Below are 14,241 nucleotides of genomic sequence, written 5' to 3' on the forward strand. Positions count from 1 at the left end.
TCTACAGACACAGACATGAATAATCAACGTGGCTAAGGCATTGATACTTCATATTTTCCGTTCTGTTGCCTGTTCAACAGAAACCGGACGAGAGCTCACATTCTCAGGGTGTCCAGTTCTGCGGTCAGTTCTCTCAGCATCGTCTGCACCACTGCAGTCTGCTGACAGAAGTCTGTCACCAGCTGTAACTGAGCTTCTTTGCTCAGAACAAGAGCAGCCGCATCCTGAGCCACAGCGTTCCACTGGTCCTCTGCTAACTCTAGAGCTTCAGGCTTCTCCACTTCAGAGACCCTCATTTGGGCAACCTGGCTCTGGGCCATCTCCTGGCACTCCTGTGGAGAGTTTTCTTGATTCAAACCCTTGATTTTTCATACATGTTCCCCTCACCAAGCTTTATCATGAGTAATCAATCATGAGTGAGTTATTTGTTGCTGTGTTTTTGTTATTAGCCAAATATAAGTCTTGGCTACAAAGTTCAACCCTATTTTTTTTTTTTTAAAAATAATCCATTTGAAGTCTCACCTGGGCTTCTTTCACCTGCTGGACCATGAGTTCAACGTCGAGTTCAGGCGGCCGACTCTTGCAGCTCAGGAGTTTAGAGACCAGTTCTCTCAGATGATCTTCCAGATCCACAGTAGATATGATCAGAGCCGCTGAGCAACCCCCGAGAGCTTTGTCCTATATCCGAAAATAAGATGTATTTCTCAAGAAATTCAGAGGTAAAATTCTTCAATTAAATCCCATTAAAGAAAGAGATCCTCGTACCTCGATGAGATGACCTATGGGTTCCAACCCTGCCAGTATCTCAGAGAAGATGTTTTTCATTGGAGACTCTTTTGGTTCTGCAAGAACCATTGTTACAGTTTCTACGGCACTCAATTCTTTGGCCTGTTTCTCCTCAAAGGCCAGTTCTCCCTCTGCAGCTTCCTCATCCAGTAGGTTTGCAGACTGGCCGGGGTCGTGTGCCAGTGGCTGCCATTGACCGAAAACATCACAGTTAGCAGAAAATTCATGTTCAGTGCTCACTTAAAGAGCAGGACCAAAATAACATCATCAGTTCTTAAAACTCTCAAGTACATTTGAGATATTGCTCGCTTGTCTGATAACCTTGATGATAAACAAATAGAATTTTTGCCTGGTCACAGATGCCTGAAAAGGACAAATATTTATATATTAAATTTACTATGTTATTCCAGAATCTTGTTTTTTTTTTTCCTCGGGATGTCAAGTATTGAAATTATGATAACGGTGGTTTCCAAAAAGAGATAGAAGGATAATTAACTTGTCATCAGAGGAAAGCTGAGTGTGTTAGCTCAAGTTCTGCCCCCAGGAACTGAAACCTTGCATTCTCCATTTTGCATTTGTATGTCACCGAAAGTAAAGTAATAACTGACAGGATGCAGCCTTTGTGGACGTTTTAAATCCACTCATGCACGTGTGAATGTGACTTGTTGGACAGCAGGACACATCAGGGCCCCAAATGAAACATAATATTTATCCACCTCTGCCTCTGAGGGTTCTTTTGCCCTCAACCTGGCTCCAGTATGTAATATTATCTTTACATTCTTTTGGGAAACCAGAAAATAGAACAGACTGGGTTGGCAGTTTTCGCGTTTCCGAGACACGGGGCTAATTTGCTAATTTTTGTGTACATTAACCTTATGGGTCAAATTTTGTTGAAATGCAATGACAAAAGATTTGTACTATTTCTGAGAGACAGGAAAGGATTTTGCTTGACTACTACAAAACCTTATAATTTGACAGTTAATTGATATTTGAGTGGACTTGACTCTGCTCTTACCTGTGACAAATCCACAGCGCATGGTCCTGCCCCCATGCTCATTCCATCTGTGGTTCTGTGTTGTTGAATTTTGTTTATAGCGGGCTCTCTATCTTCTTGAAGTGCATTATTTTCTTTCTCATTGTCTGGGATCTGAGTGGAGTCGCATCCTACCACATTCTGTCTCACTTCCATGGTTGTAACTTGCTTGTTCTGATGTTCCTCCAGACAAGGTGTTGAATCTGGTCTTTCCTCTGCTGTTTCCAACAGCCCTTTCATGGAAACAGTCTGGTCCATCTCTTTCATGTCGTGCGTCTGTAAGTTAATCTCTATAAATTCCATTTCGTCTGGCTGCAATTTTGTGGTAACTACAGAGCAGGGCTCAGCTGAGTCTCCTGGAGCTGGATTTTCATGGCATTCAGTCTTAACCATCTCTTCCAAAGCAGTCCCATCTTTGCTTCCAGAAACGGATTCACTCTGAACCCTTGTTTGAATGATATCTATCCTTGAGTCTTTTGCCACCACAAAGGACAGTATCCCTTCCTTTACATCTTCCTCTTGATTCTGAATGATGATTTGTAAGTCACACACCTCTTCTGTTCCCTTTTCAACCCTGTCTTTTCGTACAACCATTTCCTCTCCGATCCTCAATGCATCATCCTCCACATCACAATCTCGGACCTTTTCCCCTTTTTCCACTGTGGTTTCCTGATGCTCCACCTGAGACTGGGCTGGCTCCACGTTGTCCTTTTTAGATAAGCTAATTTCTATTAAAGCTTCCGCATCATGCGGCTGAATGGCAGCAAAAACAGCAAAGGCAGGTTGGGTGGAATCAGTGGACATGGCTTGACTTTCAACCTCATTTTCTTGCATTTCAAATCTGCTTTCTGGCACTTTCACTGTGGTCATCTCCACCGTGACTGCCTCTGGCAGAACATCAGGGACATCCATGCTTTGTGGTTCTGCATCAGTTTGTCTACAGGACCAGTAAGGATTCATCTTCACCACCTTTTGGATTGTTTGAATTTTGGCAGGGGCCTCTACTGTGTCATGTTGTTTGTGAGCAGGTTCCTGTGTATCATCCTCGAAGTCTTCAGTAGCTCTTGCCTCTGTGGATTTTAAGAGCATGAATTCATCAGCTGTTTGACTTGATTTCCTTTTGTCTGTCTCACATGATCTAAAATCTGCCTGTGAGCCTGTATTTGGTTTGTGTTGATGGGCGTGCTCAGACACACATTCTGCTTGGTCTCGGTTTATCGTCGCACCTGTCTCAGGGATGTCAAGGACCAGATACCTCTTCTGTTTTTCTGTTTTGTTGGTCACTAAACTTTCCATGTATCCTGGCCTATCAAGCTTGTCAGTTTTTCCTGAAGGTTCTTCAAAGTCAGGACCTTTTGACTTCCTCCTGACCAGTACAGCCTTCGTCACCTCAGTTTGCTCTCTTGATTCAGATGACACCAGTATGTTGGGCTCTTGGTTTGTTCTTGGCGTTTCCTTGGCAGCAAGTTCCGGAGAAGGTGATCTATCCTCAAACTTTGTTTTTGCTGCGGACAACTTCGGACTGTCACCTTCTTTCTTTGTTTTTTTAGGTTCCTTTTTAGAAAGATCTGGAGCAATTTTTGTATTCTTTGATGTTCTTTTGGGTGGGGAAACTTTGCCTTCATTCCCAGTAGCCATTCCAGAATGTCCTTTGGCCATATCTGGAGGCTTTGGACTGCCAGGTTCTTTATCCATCCCTTCCACTCCTTTTACAGGAAATTGTGGTCTAGTTTTTGAACTCTTTGGCTTCCTTTTGGGTGGGGAAATTTTTCCCTCCTCAACAACAACAGCCTCAGTACTTCCTGGTTCTATTTGCACAGGAGAAGGGGCTTCCACACCTTCAGTGTCTTGCATTACTACCTTAGATTTAGAATCAATGTTTCCATCAATGAAGCCCTCAGACTTGCTTGAGGATGGAATTTGAAGTGTTACTTCCATGGCACTTTCTTCAGGTTCATCTCTAGAATCATACGCCTTCTGACTGCCAGCAGAAAGTTCTGGGAAAAGAGTAAGATCTTCTGCCTTTCTATTGGTCAGCGAGGGCAAGTCTTCTTCATTAGTTCCTCTGGGCGTTTCTGAAGTTGAAGGCCTCTGCTTGTCAGGGTCTTCCATTTGCGTTAGATCTTGAGAAACCGATGTGCTCTTTGACTTTCTTTTTGGAAGTGACAGTTTACGTCCAGGACCCGAACCTGAAATTGGAGAGGTCTTCTGAGCAGCAGGTTGCCTCAACATACCGGCCGTTCCCCTCTTAGGAACATTGGGAGAATCCTTGGACGTCTTTGACACTCTTTTGGCCGGTGAAGTCTTACCGTCCTCCTTGAAAACAGCTGCAGGTTCTCTTGTGACAACCTCTGTGGTTGAAGACGCTGTACCACTTTGCGACATAGATGCAGGCTCAGGTAAATCCAGTACAATTGTTGATATATTCTTCATTTCTTCCAAAGAAAGATTATTTTTAGATGTTTCATGCTCCACTTTGGTCTCGATATCAATGGAGGAACTCCTGGACCTTCTCCTGGAAGGTACCGGTGTAGTTTCTTGGACAACAGCAGTAAGAGACTCCTCGATCACTTTTTGGACAATGTCCTTAGCAGTTGGTATAATATGTTCTACTGAGTCCACAATTTCAGACACATCATCAGAGTTAAACGGTTCTGATACATTCATGGTAACTGTTACATTCTTCATTTCATTCACAGAAACAATTCTTGTCTGCTTGGGTGACCTTGTTTTAAGATTACCTTTTGCTATTTCTGTCTCCCTCTTTTTCTGGACAGGTTCTGTATTTCCGGGAGAGCCCATGGACCCCCCCCTGGATTGTAATGGTGGTTGTTCTTGATTAACAATAGAAATAGAGTCCTGAATGACTGTTTCGATCAATGCTTCCACAGCAGGCTCAATATGCTCAGCCAAATCATCAGACATGAGTGGTTCTGATATATCTAAAATAATTGTAGATATATTCTTTGGTTCTTCCAGGGAAACGTTTTTTCTCTTTGTGGGTGACCCTTTTTTAAGAATACTTTTTGCTACTACAGGTTCGCCGTTAACTTGAGCAGGTTCTGTATCCGTGCATGGACCCTTGGACTTTCTCCGACAAGGTACCGGCATAGTTTCTTGACTTACAATGGAAACGGACTCTTCCATGACTTTTTGGATCAGTCCCTCAGCTGCTGCAGATTCTAAGTCAGACACAGTTGCAGAAACAATTGGTTTTGATACGTCGAGAACAATTGTTGATTCGGGCTCATTTTTTTCCATAGAAATGGCTCTTGTATTTTTGGGCGATGCACTCTTAAGAATTCCTTTTGCTATTTCGGGCTCTGTATCAGTGGTTGAACCCCGGATCTTTCTCCTGGATGGAACAGGTGTAGTTTCTTGACTAACAACAGAAACAGACTCCTCAATGACTCTTTGGACCAGTTCTTCAGCAGCAGGTTGAACCAGCTCAGTGGAATTAAGCTCTGATTTCCTTCTTTCAGCCATGTTTTCAGGTGGGACCTGCATTGATACATCTAAGATAATTGTTTTTGTGTTTTTTGTTTCTTCCATAGAAACAGCTCTTGTCTGACTGGGTGACCCTTTTTTGAGAGTACCTTTTACTACTTCATGTTCCAACGGAGTTTGAACAGGTTCTGTATCAGTGGAGGAACCGCTGGACCTTCTCCTAGATGGTACTGATGTGGTGTCTTGGCCGACAAAAGAAATAGACTCCTCGATGACCCTCTGAATAATTTCCTCCGTGACAGGCTCAATGAGCTCGGCAGAGTGTGTAAGGAGACTGGTAAGCTGAGCTTCTTCAGAAGTTAAATCTCCCAGAAGTTTTGTTGGACTCCCAGATTTAGTTTTTGCTGGTTCTGGGTTTTCATCCTCATTGAATGGAGGTTTTATGATCGAGGGAAATGATCCCTGGACTTCAACTGATTTTTTCTCAGTCAAGCGCTTATTTTTGCGTGGAGGGGCTACCAGAGGCGTCTTGGACTCCCCTAGATGACCAGGTTTGAGATCAACGGAAGATTTTTCTGTAGATATTTGTTTGCTCCTCTCATTTAATTCCTATAATAAAAGCATAAAGGTAATTATACCAGCCGTATGACAAAGAAACTTTTAGATTTAACCTTATAGAAGGAACCCACGCATTGAAGAATCATTAATAAAGGTTATGATTTGTTCTGATTTCTCCTTTTTGACAAACTTATCCTCCCATTTGTAATACTTGGTCTCACTGGACTGCATGAATTTCCAAAGGAAACATGGGAATTTTCATCATTTTGTATCCAAATATTTGAACATTTATTAAGTTCTCAGGTGGTTTCAAAGGTCCTTGTCTTTTCAGATCAGGTCTAAAAGAACCCCCAGTCCAGGTGTTCCCCAGTCTAGGTGTTTTCTGGGTCAGTCCAAACATGTCTGATTTAAATACCTCCAAAGTCCCGCTGAGAGATGTCTTCTGTGCCTCTGCATCTTTGAGCGCATCTGAACCGTCTCTTGTCAGTTTGTCCAACATGTTCACCGTCAGGCAATCAGACAGAAACTGATGGTCAGACAGTGCCTCCTGGAGGGCTACCTGCAGCCTGTTGCCCTCATCCAGTGTCACCTACAATATCAGCCGGGGAGAACCAAGTGTGGGAAACTTCACATTCAACAGTGTGTTGGCAGGTGCCTGACAAACAAAATGAGAAATCAAACCTGCACAGACTCTACAGGGCCTGAAGGGTTTACATGGTTCCACTCCTGCATAGCCTGCAGCAGGTTGGCCAAACAATGGGTCACATCCATGGAACAGGCTGCCTGGTGCTCAATCAGCCTGGATTTCAAGCTGTAGGAGGAATCACCACACATTCACTATTTATTCACATGTTTATAGCGCATTGGGGGGTAATGCTGTGACAGTCGTGTTTGAAGTTCCTCAGAGTCCAGTGGTAACGTTTAAAATTGTATTACACTGTATGTGAACATTTCCAAACTCAGATAAAGAAAAGCAATCTGACATGAAACCCATATCGTGGTACTTAACGAAAATTAATAAATATTTTGACTCAAGTTTCCTTGGTGCATTTTTGTTTTAAAAGAAAACACAGATGCAGAATTTCAAAGAAAACCAAACCTCTAAGTTGCAAAACTTTTATTTTTCTTACGGGATGTGATTGAATTTTTTAATCACACTTTTATTTATCAGAGAAAAGTGAATAAAAAAAAACTATAAGAAATGAGTGGGTGTCACCTGTCATGCTGCTGCTGCAGAGCGTCAACTGCAACAATGATTTCAGCAGGAAGTTCCCAGGTGGCGGCTATTGATGTCACTTCCTCTTGGAGCTGCTGGACCTTGGATCCCAGATCCCCAAGGGTCTTTTCACATGTCTGGTAGATGAAGAAAGACAAGGTTTGACAGCCATCTGTTCATTACCAAATAGAAAGGCCGTGTTCATCGTTCTCAGATGAGGCTGACAAACTCCACAGTGGCAAGGAGTCGAACCATTCAACAGAATCAGTAGCAGACAAGTTTTTAAAACCTGTCATCATGGAGATCTGCATAACCACCGTACTTTTATCGAAAAGGTGAGGAAGAAGTATGGAGGAACCAGCTCGCATTTCCAGTCCTACCCTCAGGCTGTTCCAGTGTGGCCGCAGCTGGGCCATGTTGTTCCGCAACTCACAGTAAGTGAGCGCCTGGTCCAGAGACCGGAGCTCCCACTGCAGCACTGCCACACGCTCCTTCAGGTCCGCTGCCCGCTTGGCTTGTTGCTGCTCCACCTCCTCCAGCCGGGCCTCGCAGGCAGCCAGCTGCTCCCTGGCATCGCTCCCGGAGGTGGAGCAGAGGTTGTGCAAATGGCTGATACCTAGGGTCAGGGTGTCTTGCCCCCCAGGGGTGCAGAGGGGGAGCAGCTCATCCTTAGCAGCGTCCAGCTCCGTCATCTCTCGCTGCTCGCGGTTGACCGTCAGCAGCAGAGCCTGGAGGGAACAGACCCATCAGAACCGCCTCAGAGCTTCAGTGTGTTCCTTTGTGAAATTCTGATCAGATCATAGTAAAAACTTCAATGCTGCAGTTTAGGGCAAAAAAGGCTGGTCTTAAATAAAAGCCTGGTATGGTTTAGTTTATGAGATTATTTTGGCCTGTAGAAACGCAGCTGAATACACTCTGGTTAGCAAAAACAGCTCCCTATCATTCATTATTACATTACTGCATGGTTATAACTCAGAATATCTTCAAATAATAGAATATTGACTGTATTATTCATGCATACGTGTTCCCACTCTCTGGTCCCAAATAGACATCTGTCAGCCTCAAAGCAAACCAAAAGCCAGAGCCAAGTTTTAACATTATTTAATTGCGCTATTCAGTTTAATTATTATTTTGACCTACAAAGTGTGGCTTCCTAACTTTGTGTAACAATGCAAATAAAAGCATTGGGGTTTTTCTGATGTGACAAGCTTTTTCACACCTTCAGCGTATTGATGACCCCTTGCAGACCTTGGTGGTCTTCGGGTGGAGGCCCGAGGCCTTTGAGCTGCTCCCTCAGCCAATCCTGAGCCATCTCATGTTGTTCCATCAGCTGGGTGAAAGTCCGCTCCACCAGGATTCCCCGGTCCAGGCGTGACACAGAGTCCTGAGGGACAGTGAACGCCTCATCACATTCAGACACCATAAATCACATGACACTGGATATTTGTCGGAATCACACGATCAAACATTTTCAGTATGGGATGCTGGGCTTGTTTTCAAAATATTGATTTATTTTCATATTTGTCCAATTATTGGTCTTGTAGATTTTACATATTAAAAAAACAATGCATATAAATAAATATGTTCCCAAATCTAAATAAGCAACAAATGTTAAAAGGTATTAAAAAAAAAGTTATAATCAAATAATGAGTTAGATTAAAACCAATTAAATTCTTCTTCTCCTTCTGGCTTTTCCCCTCAGGGGTCGCCACAGCGAATCAACCTTCTCCACCTAACACTATTCTCTGTGTCCTCCTCTCTCACACCAACTACCATCATATCCTCTCTCACTATGTCCATAAATCTTCTCTACGGTCGTCCTCTAGACCTCCTGCCTGGAAGCTCCAATTCCAGCAGTACAACACACAGAAAGGTCCCCTTGTTGGATTCAAGCGTCCTTCAAGCTGTAAGGACAAAGCGCTAACCACTGCGCCACCGTGATTGCATTTAGTTTTTCGTAAAGTATCTAAAAACACTGTTGTCTATTAACATTAAATAAATTTGTTTTGATTTGAAACCTTCCATGGGAGTGATTTTAGTTTGACAAAATACAAACATGCCTGTCAGCCAATCGCTTCTATAAATCAATGATCAACGATAAACAATGTTTCAAAAAAACAACAACAAAAAAATTTGTTGTGAACTTACTGTCAGTTCACTGAGAAGAACAGGGATGGCGTCCTCCCTGCCACGCCAGGAAGAATCTGACCAGCAGGGGTCCTCAGTGGTCTGAAAGAGCTCCTCAGCCTGCAGGTGAGAATTAAAACATAATAATAATAATAATGATGATACATACATATGACATATACGATATGGCACGATATGGTAACAGGATTTTCACCTTGAGTAGGAACTCACGTACAGGCAAGAAGTTGAAGGGCAAAACGTTTCCAAAAAAATAACACAAACCAACTAGGGGTGGCATGGCGCAGGAGGTGCTGATGGACGGCAGCCTAATGCTCATAGTTTATCCATGATGGGTTAATTGCAGGGAATGAATTTCCCCACGAGGTATTAATAAAGGATTATCATTAAAACTAAAGTATCAAAATCCAATATGGCCTACAACCGGCGATTGTAAACAAAGCTCCACTCATCAACTAGTTCCCACAAAAAAAAGTTTTAACTTCGCAAACACCATACGTCGGAACAATGGAGCAGCTCAAAATCCTAGAAGACCTCTGGCGCCCCCACCTGTTTGCGGAGGCGTGTCAGGGTGGGGCTGAGGGCGGCGGCCTGCTCTCGCAGATCTTGGGCTTCCTCTAGCGTCTGTCTGCGTTCCCCCAGGCCAGGCCAGGGGAAAAGCTGCGGCAGAGCGGAGGCCCGGCTCTGAAGCTCTGCCAGGTGGGCATCGGCCAGAACCTGCTGCTGGTGACAGGAGGACAGTTGTTCCAGGATGCCCTGCAGACAACTGGTGAGGGCGAGGGGCAGGAGGGTCGGGGGCATGGATGACATGAAGACTCATGTATACACTGTAAACTTGTTTGTGTGTGTTAATTTGTGTACCTGTGTGTGTCCTCAGCAGACTGCAGCAATCCCCTCCACTGCTCCTCTGTCTGTCGCAGCTTCATCTCTACCTCCAGTCTCTGATCCTGGTCCAAATCATGGTCAAAGTCCTGGTTCTGGAACAGGATCTGGGCACGTCTCTGCAGCTCCGTCAGCCGGGACTCGCCAGAGGACTTGCAGTTCAGGATGTTCTGTCGACAGGAAAGCCCCCACGGTTACAAACCATCTGGCACTGAATATGCACATCTTTTTTTATTTCTATCCACATAGCGATAAGTATAATGTAATTAGTAGATACAGATATCAAAGAGAAAGAAGTGGAAGGAAAGACAATATTTGTACGAATTTTACGTGAGATAAGGCAAAAATCTCCACATGTATTTTCAATCTTGGTGACAAGGGGATCCCTGTGAGCCACTTGCAAGCTCCACCTTTGTTTTGAAAATTCCTTTGAAGAACATGTTTCTTTTTATGAAAAATAAATCCAGATTCTTGAATGACAGACCTCAAATCACAGGGAATTTAAAAAAACCTGGAGCATCAGTGGCGTGATACCTGGGCAGTGTGAAACCGGTCCTTTATCTCATCCCAGCTGCCTCGACTTCCTGTCCCCTTGGAGTCCAGCTGCTCCCTCAGCTCCTCCACCCAGCTCTTGACACTCGCCTCCTGTGCGCCGAACAACTCCATCTCCCTGCTGAGTGAATACCGGACCTCGGCTCTCTCCAGGGCGTCCTCGGCTCCCTGTAGGATCCTCCCCCACTGTTTCTCCAGGTCCGCCTCCGTCAGCTGGGAAGCTGCATGCTCCTGCTCCTGCTCCTGCTCCTGGTCCATCCGGCTCATGCTTTGGTTCTGGCTCCTGAGCTTGGCCAGCCGGGAGTCGCCTTCAGGCCTGCAGCTCAGGATTGCCTTCACAGAAATAGAATATAGTCACATCTTTGTTCCACCGTTCTCCAGCAGAATGGGGGCTTTGTGGAACTGTGATGGCTCCAACAACTGATACTTTGACGATTGATCGATCAGCTGATGGAGTAGGAGGGTTTGGAAAAGCTGGCATGAAGGCCGCGAAATGAGCCTGACGTCTCACAGCTGCCGGTTATCTGATCATTTCCATCTGATGTCTTCGGCTAACACTCGGAAAACGTCAGCAAGAATTCATGGTTACTTGTAGAAACCAGTAAATCGTGATTCGGTTTTATGAGTAACTCTCAATATAAATGATTAATGGAGTTCTTTAAAAGAAAAATGTGCGGGTGTGTATGGGTGGGCAGTGTTCTATGAGCATGTTTGAAACACAAATCTGTCCCAGATGCCCTTGCATAACAGACCTTGTAAATCCTCTGATGGAGAGTAGGTAACGTAAGCAAAGAGAGAACCAAAGTATAACTAATATCATTAGGAAAAATTCTGAATTTTGAATGATGAAGTCAAGAGAGGGGTTGTGACTACGATTGACCAGAAATAATAGCAAAACAGAAAAAAAATGAAAGAAAATAAATATGTCATTAATGAAGAAAACACTGATGGAATATTTATGCCGTGTCACATTTTTTGAAATCGAAAATTATGTAAAAGGCTTTCTCATGCAACAAGTTTGATATGTTTGTAATCAAGATGTATTACACTTGTTAGAATTCCTCTTTTTGTGTGATAACCACCCATATGACACACACTCTTTGGAACATCAATTTTTTTAGTATTTTTTTTTTTAGCCAAACACTCCAGCTGAATCTTTGAATTCATTTGTAGTTTCCCTCAGATGAAGGGATTCATTTACTCAGGTTAAGGGATTAACCAGCTGTTTTACCTTCAGGTCATCAAACCGCAATCAAACGGACCTGTGCCACTTCTATTATCATCTCCGAGTCTTTCTGATGGTCCAGAGAGTCCAGGAGCTGCTGCTTCTCTTCCATCCAGGCACTGGTGCTTTCCCTCAAGGCTTCATGATCCCTTAGAAGAACCTCCAGAACCAACTGCTTCTCTGTCTTCTCCAAAGCCTCCTTAGCATCCTGAAACTTCTTTCCCAGCTGCTCCTCTGCATTCTGCACCTTCTCCTGGAATTCGTCCTTCTTGTGCTGCTGGAGGTTCAAGTCTGACAGACGGCGTGTTCGTGTCTTCAGCTCCCTCAGCCTAGACTCCCCCTCGGGCCTTGAGCTCAAAATATCCTGGAGATAGAGGGACAACTGTGTCCAACAGCTCTGCACATGGAGAACCATTCTCTGGGTTTTTCTGCCTCTGACCTATGGCCTCACCTGAGGTTGTTATCACAGAACTGTTGCTACGGTTGCTTTCTACCTACTGCAGTGTACATGCATGATTACGGCATCTAGTAATTTTATTCTTATGAGAACCTCCGTCCCACCTCTGTTTTTATTTTCGTTATACACCTCATGCATGTACAAATCAGAATATCAGACATGCTCATCAGCTAGCATGCTAATAAGCAATCAGTTTCTTTTATTGGGTTGCCAATGTTAATACTTTGGCAAATTCAATTCAACTGGCAAAAAAACAGGAAAAAAACGCTCTGCAACACATGCAACATGAGCCTAACCTGAATCCATAAGGAAATGCATTTCCTCATGCTCTTCAGAAGAGTGCGACATCTGCATAGCTCTTCGAGTTATGGACGCCACACGTGCAACATGGGTCCTTGTAGCTTAGTCCAAGTACACGAGGCACATCAAGATAAATGCTCTCCTACCAGACTCCATGATCTCTGGCGGGTGTACTAGCAAATCAGGTTAATGGGCTACTTTCTTCGGTTGTTCGTGACGGGTTCAAGTTTCCAAATAGAACACATTTGCCTCCAAGCGATGAAGTCAGATGCTCAGATTGATCCTCAACAACATGCAGTTATCTGTGTTGAACACTGGAGGGTGGGATCACATCGAATATATCACATTTTTGCTTTGTGTACTCGTTCATATACCTGGATTTCATGATGATGTTATGACTTTGCTGGCAAAGAAAGTTGTGAAATTGCAAACAGTGTTTACATTTCACATCAAAAAACAGCCTCTCCATTGTGGTTTCAGGTGGCATTTTGGCTCATCCGTAAAGAAATACTCTTTCTTGCATATCATGGGATTTTGAGACATATGTTGTGTTTCTTTGCGGCTGTGTTACAGAATGTGAATGGGACATCCACTCAGTCCTTTTGGAACCTCCGTCACTTGCTGATGAAACTCCACGATTCTTCATGCTAATCTGTTAGCATTCTAAGATATATGTGCAGAGCTTCCTAGCAAAAATGAGTGGCAGAACCACAACCAGGCTATTTCCGTAATGATTGAGCAAATTAAGGGAATCAAGACAAATTTCACCCGGACTCCAGGCACCTCCAGATCCACCCATTAAGAAGTGCATCTGCTTGTGTTGGATGCTAGAGGACTCGAGTCTGGAGCTGATTTGTTGCTGTTGTTTGTATTTTGGAGGAAAGTTTGTGTCTGAAAGTTAGCAGATTACTCAATCTGACTTCAAGCTGAGAGAGAATGCTGTGCTTCACTGACAAACCCAAACTAATTGTTGCAATAAAAATGTGGTTAGCTTGTTAGTACTTGTTAGGGCCCATCCCATGAGTTGGGCACTCTGGCTCACCTGGGCAGCCTGCAGCCTCTCCTGGGCTTCGGGCTGGTCGGCCAATGAGTCTAGTCGCAGCTGGAGATCCGAGAGCCAGAGGCTGGTTTCGTGCAGAAGCTTGTCAAACTCTTTCAGCTGGAGGGGAAAAAAAAGGAGGTGCATCCTCAGACTTGAACGAATGGGAATTGTCCTTGTCTAAAAGGTGTAGGTGACACAGGTGCTGTATGCTTGCAGACTTAGTTCTCCTCCATTGCCTTAGAATAAGATAATTAAAAAAAGAAATTGCCGCCTCCTGAAAATAAATGTTCAGATTCTGACAAAAAAAGAACATTGGAGAAATAATGCTAATAAAGTAGCCTTGATTGAAGGAAAAAATATTCTAGAAAAAAATGTAAAAAGTAAATAAAAAGAGAAAAAAATGTCAATAGCATACCAGTAATTCCAAAAAACATGTTTACAATACATCAAATGAAAATGTGCATAGATTTACGTCTCATTTTGCAATTTTAGTCCAAAACAATCCAGAACTTTAAAGTGAGGGCATTTGTAAAAAACTATGATGATATAAGTCTTTTTTAATTACATAATTTCAAAATATTAAAAAAGCACAGCACGA

At 43.6% G+C, this 14,241-nt stretch overlaps 1 protein-coding gene across 1 annotated transcript in view; it reads right to left on the reverse strand.

The window, feature by feature from the left end:
• The window catches only part of syne2b (spectrin repeat containing, nuclear envelope 2b), a 140,106-nt gene that overhangs the window by 80,188 nt on the left and 45,677 nt on the right, over positions 1–14,241 (reverse strand). Inside the window, exons 45-59 of the mRNA XM_086147898.1 lie at positions 13,644–13,760; positions 11,882–12,208; positions 10,602–10,952; positions 10,047–10,237; positions 9,735–9,951; positions 9,189–9,287; positions 8,260–8,424; positions 7,421–7,768; positions 7,041–7,177; positions 6,506–6,635; positions 6,240–6,413; positions 1,802–5,875; positions 766–972; positions 523–678; positions 100–332 (exon numbers count right to left, since the gene is read on the reverse strand). Of these exons, the coding sequence (XP_086004024.1) occupies positions 100–332; positions 523–678; positions 766–972; positions 1,802–5,875; positions 6,240–6,413; positions 6,506–6,635; positions 7,041–7,177; positions 7,421–7,768; positions 8,260–8,424; positions 9,189–9,287; positions 9,735–9,951; positions 10,047–10,237; positions 10,602–10,952; positions 11,882–12,208; positions 13,644–13,760 (6,926 nt within the window). The remainder of the gene's footprint in view (positions 1–99; positions 333–522; positions 679–765; positions 973–1,801; positions 5,876–6,239; positions 6,414–6,505; positions 6,636–7,040; positions 7,178–7,420; positions 7,769–8,259; positions 8,425–9,188; positions 9,288–9,734; positions 9,952–10,046; positions 10,238–10,601; positions 10,953–11,881; positions 12,209–13,643; positions 13,761–14,241) is intronic.

Source organism: Fistularia commersonii, chromosome 1 (assembly GCF_037954325.1).
Source record: "Fistularia commersonii isolate RoL2024-O1a breed Wild chromosome 1, RoL_Fcom_v1.0, whole genome shotgun sequence".
NCBI lineage: Eukaryota > Metazoa > Chordata > Actinopteri > Syngnathiformes > Fistulariidae > Fistularia > Fistularia commersonii.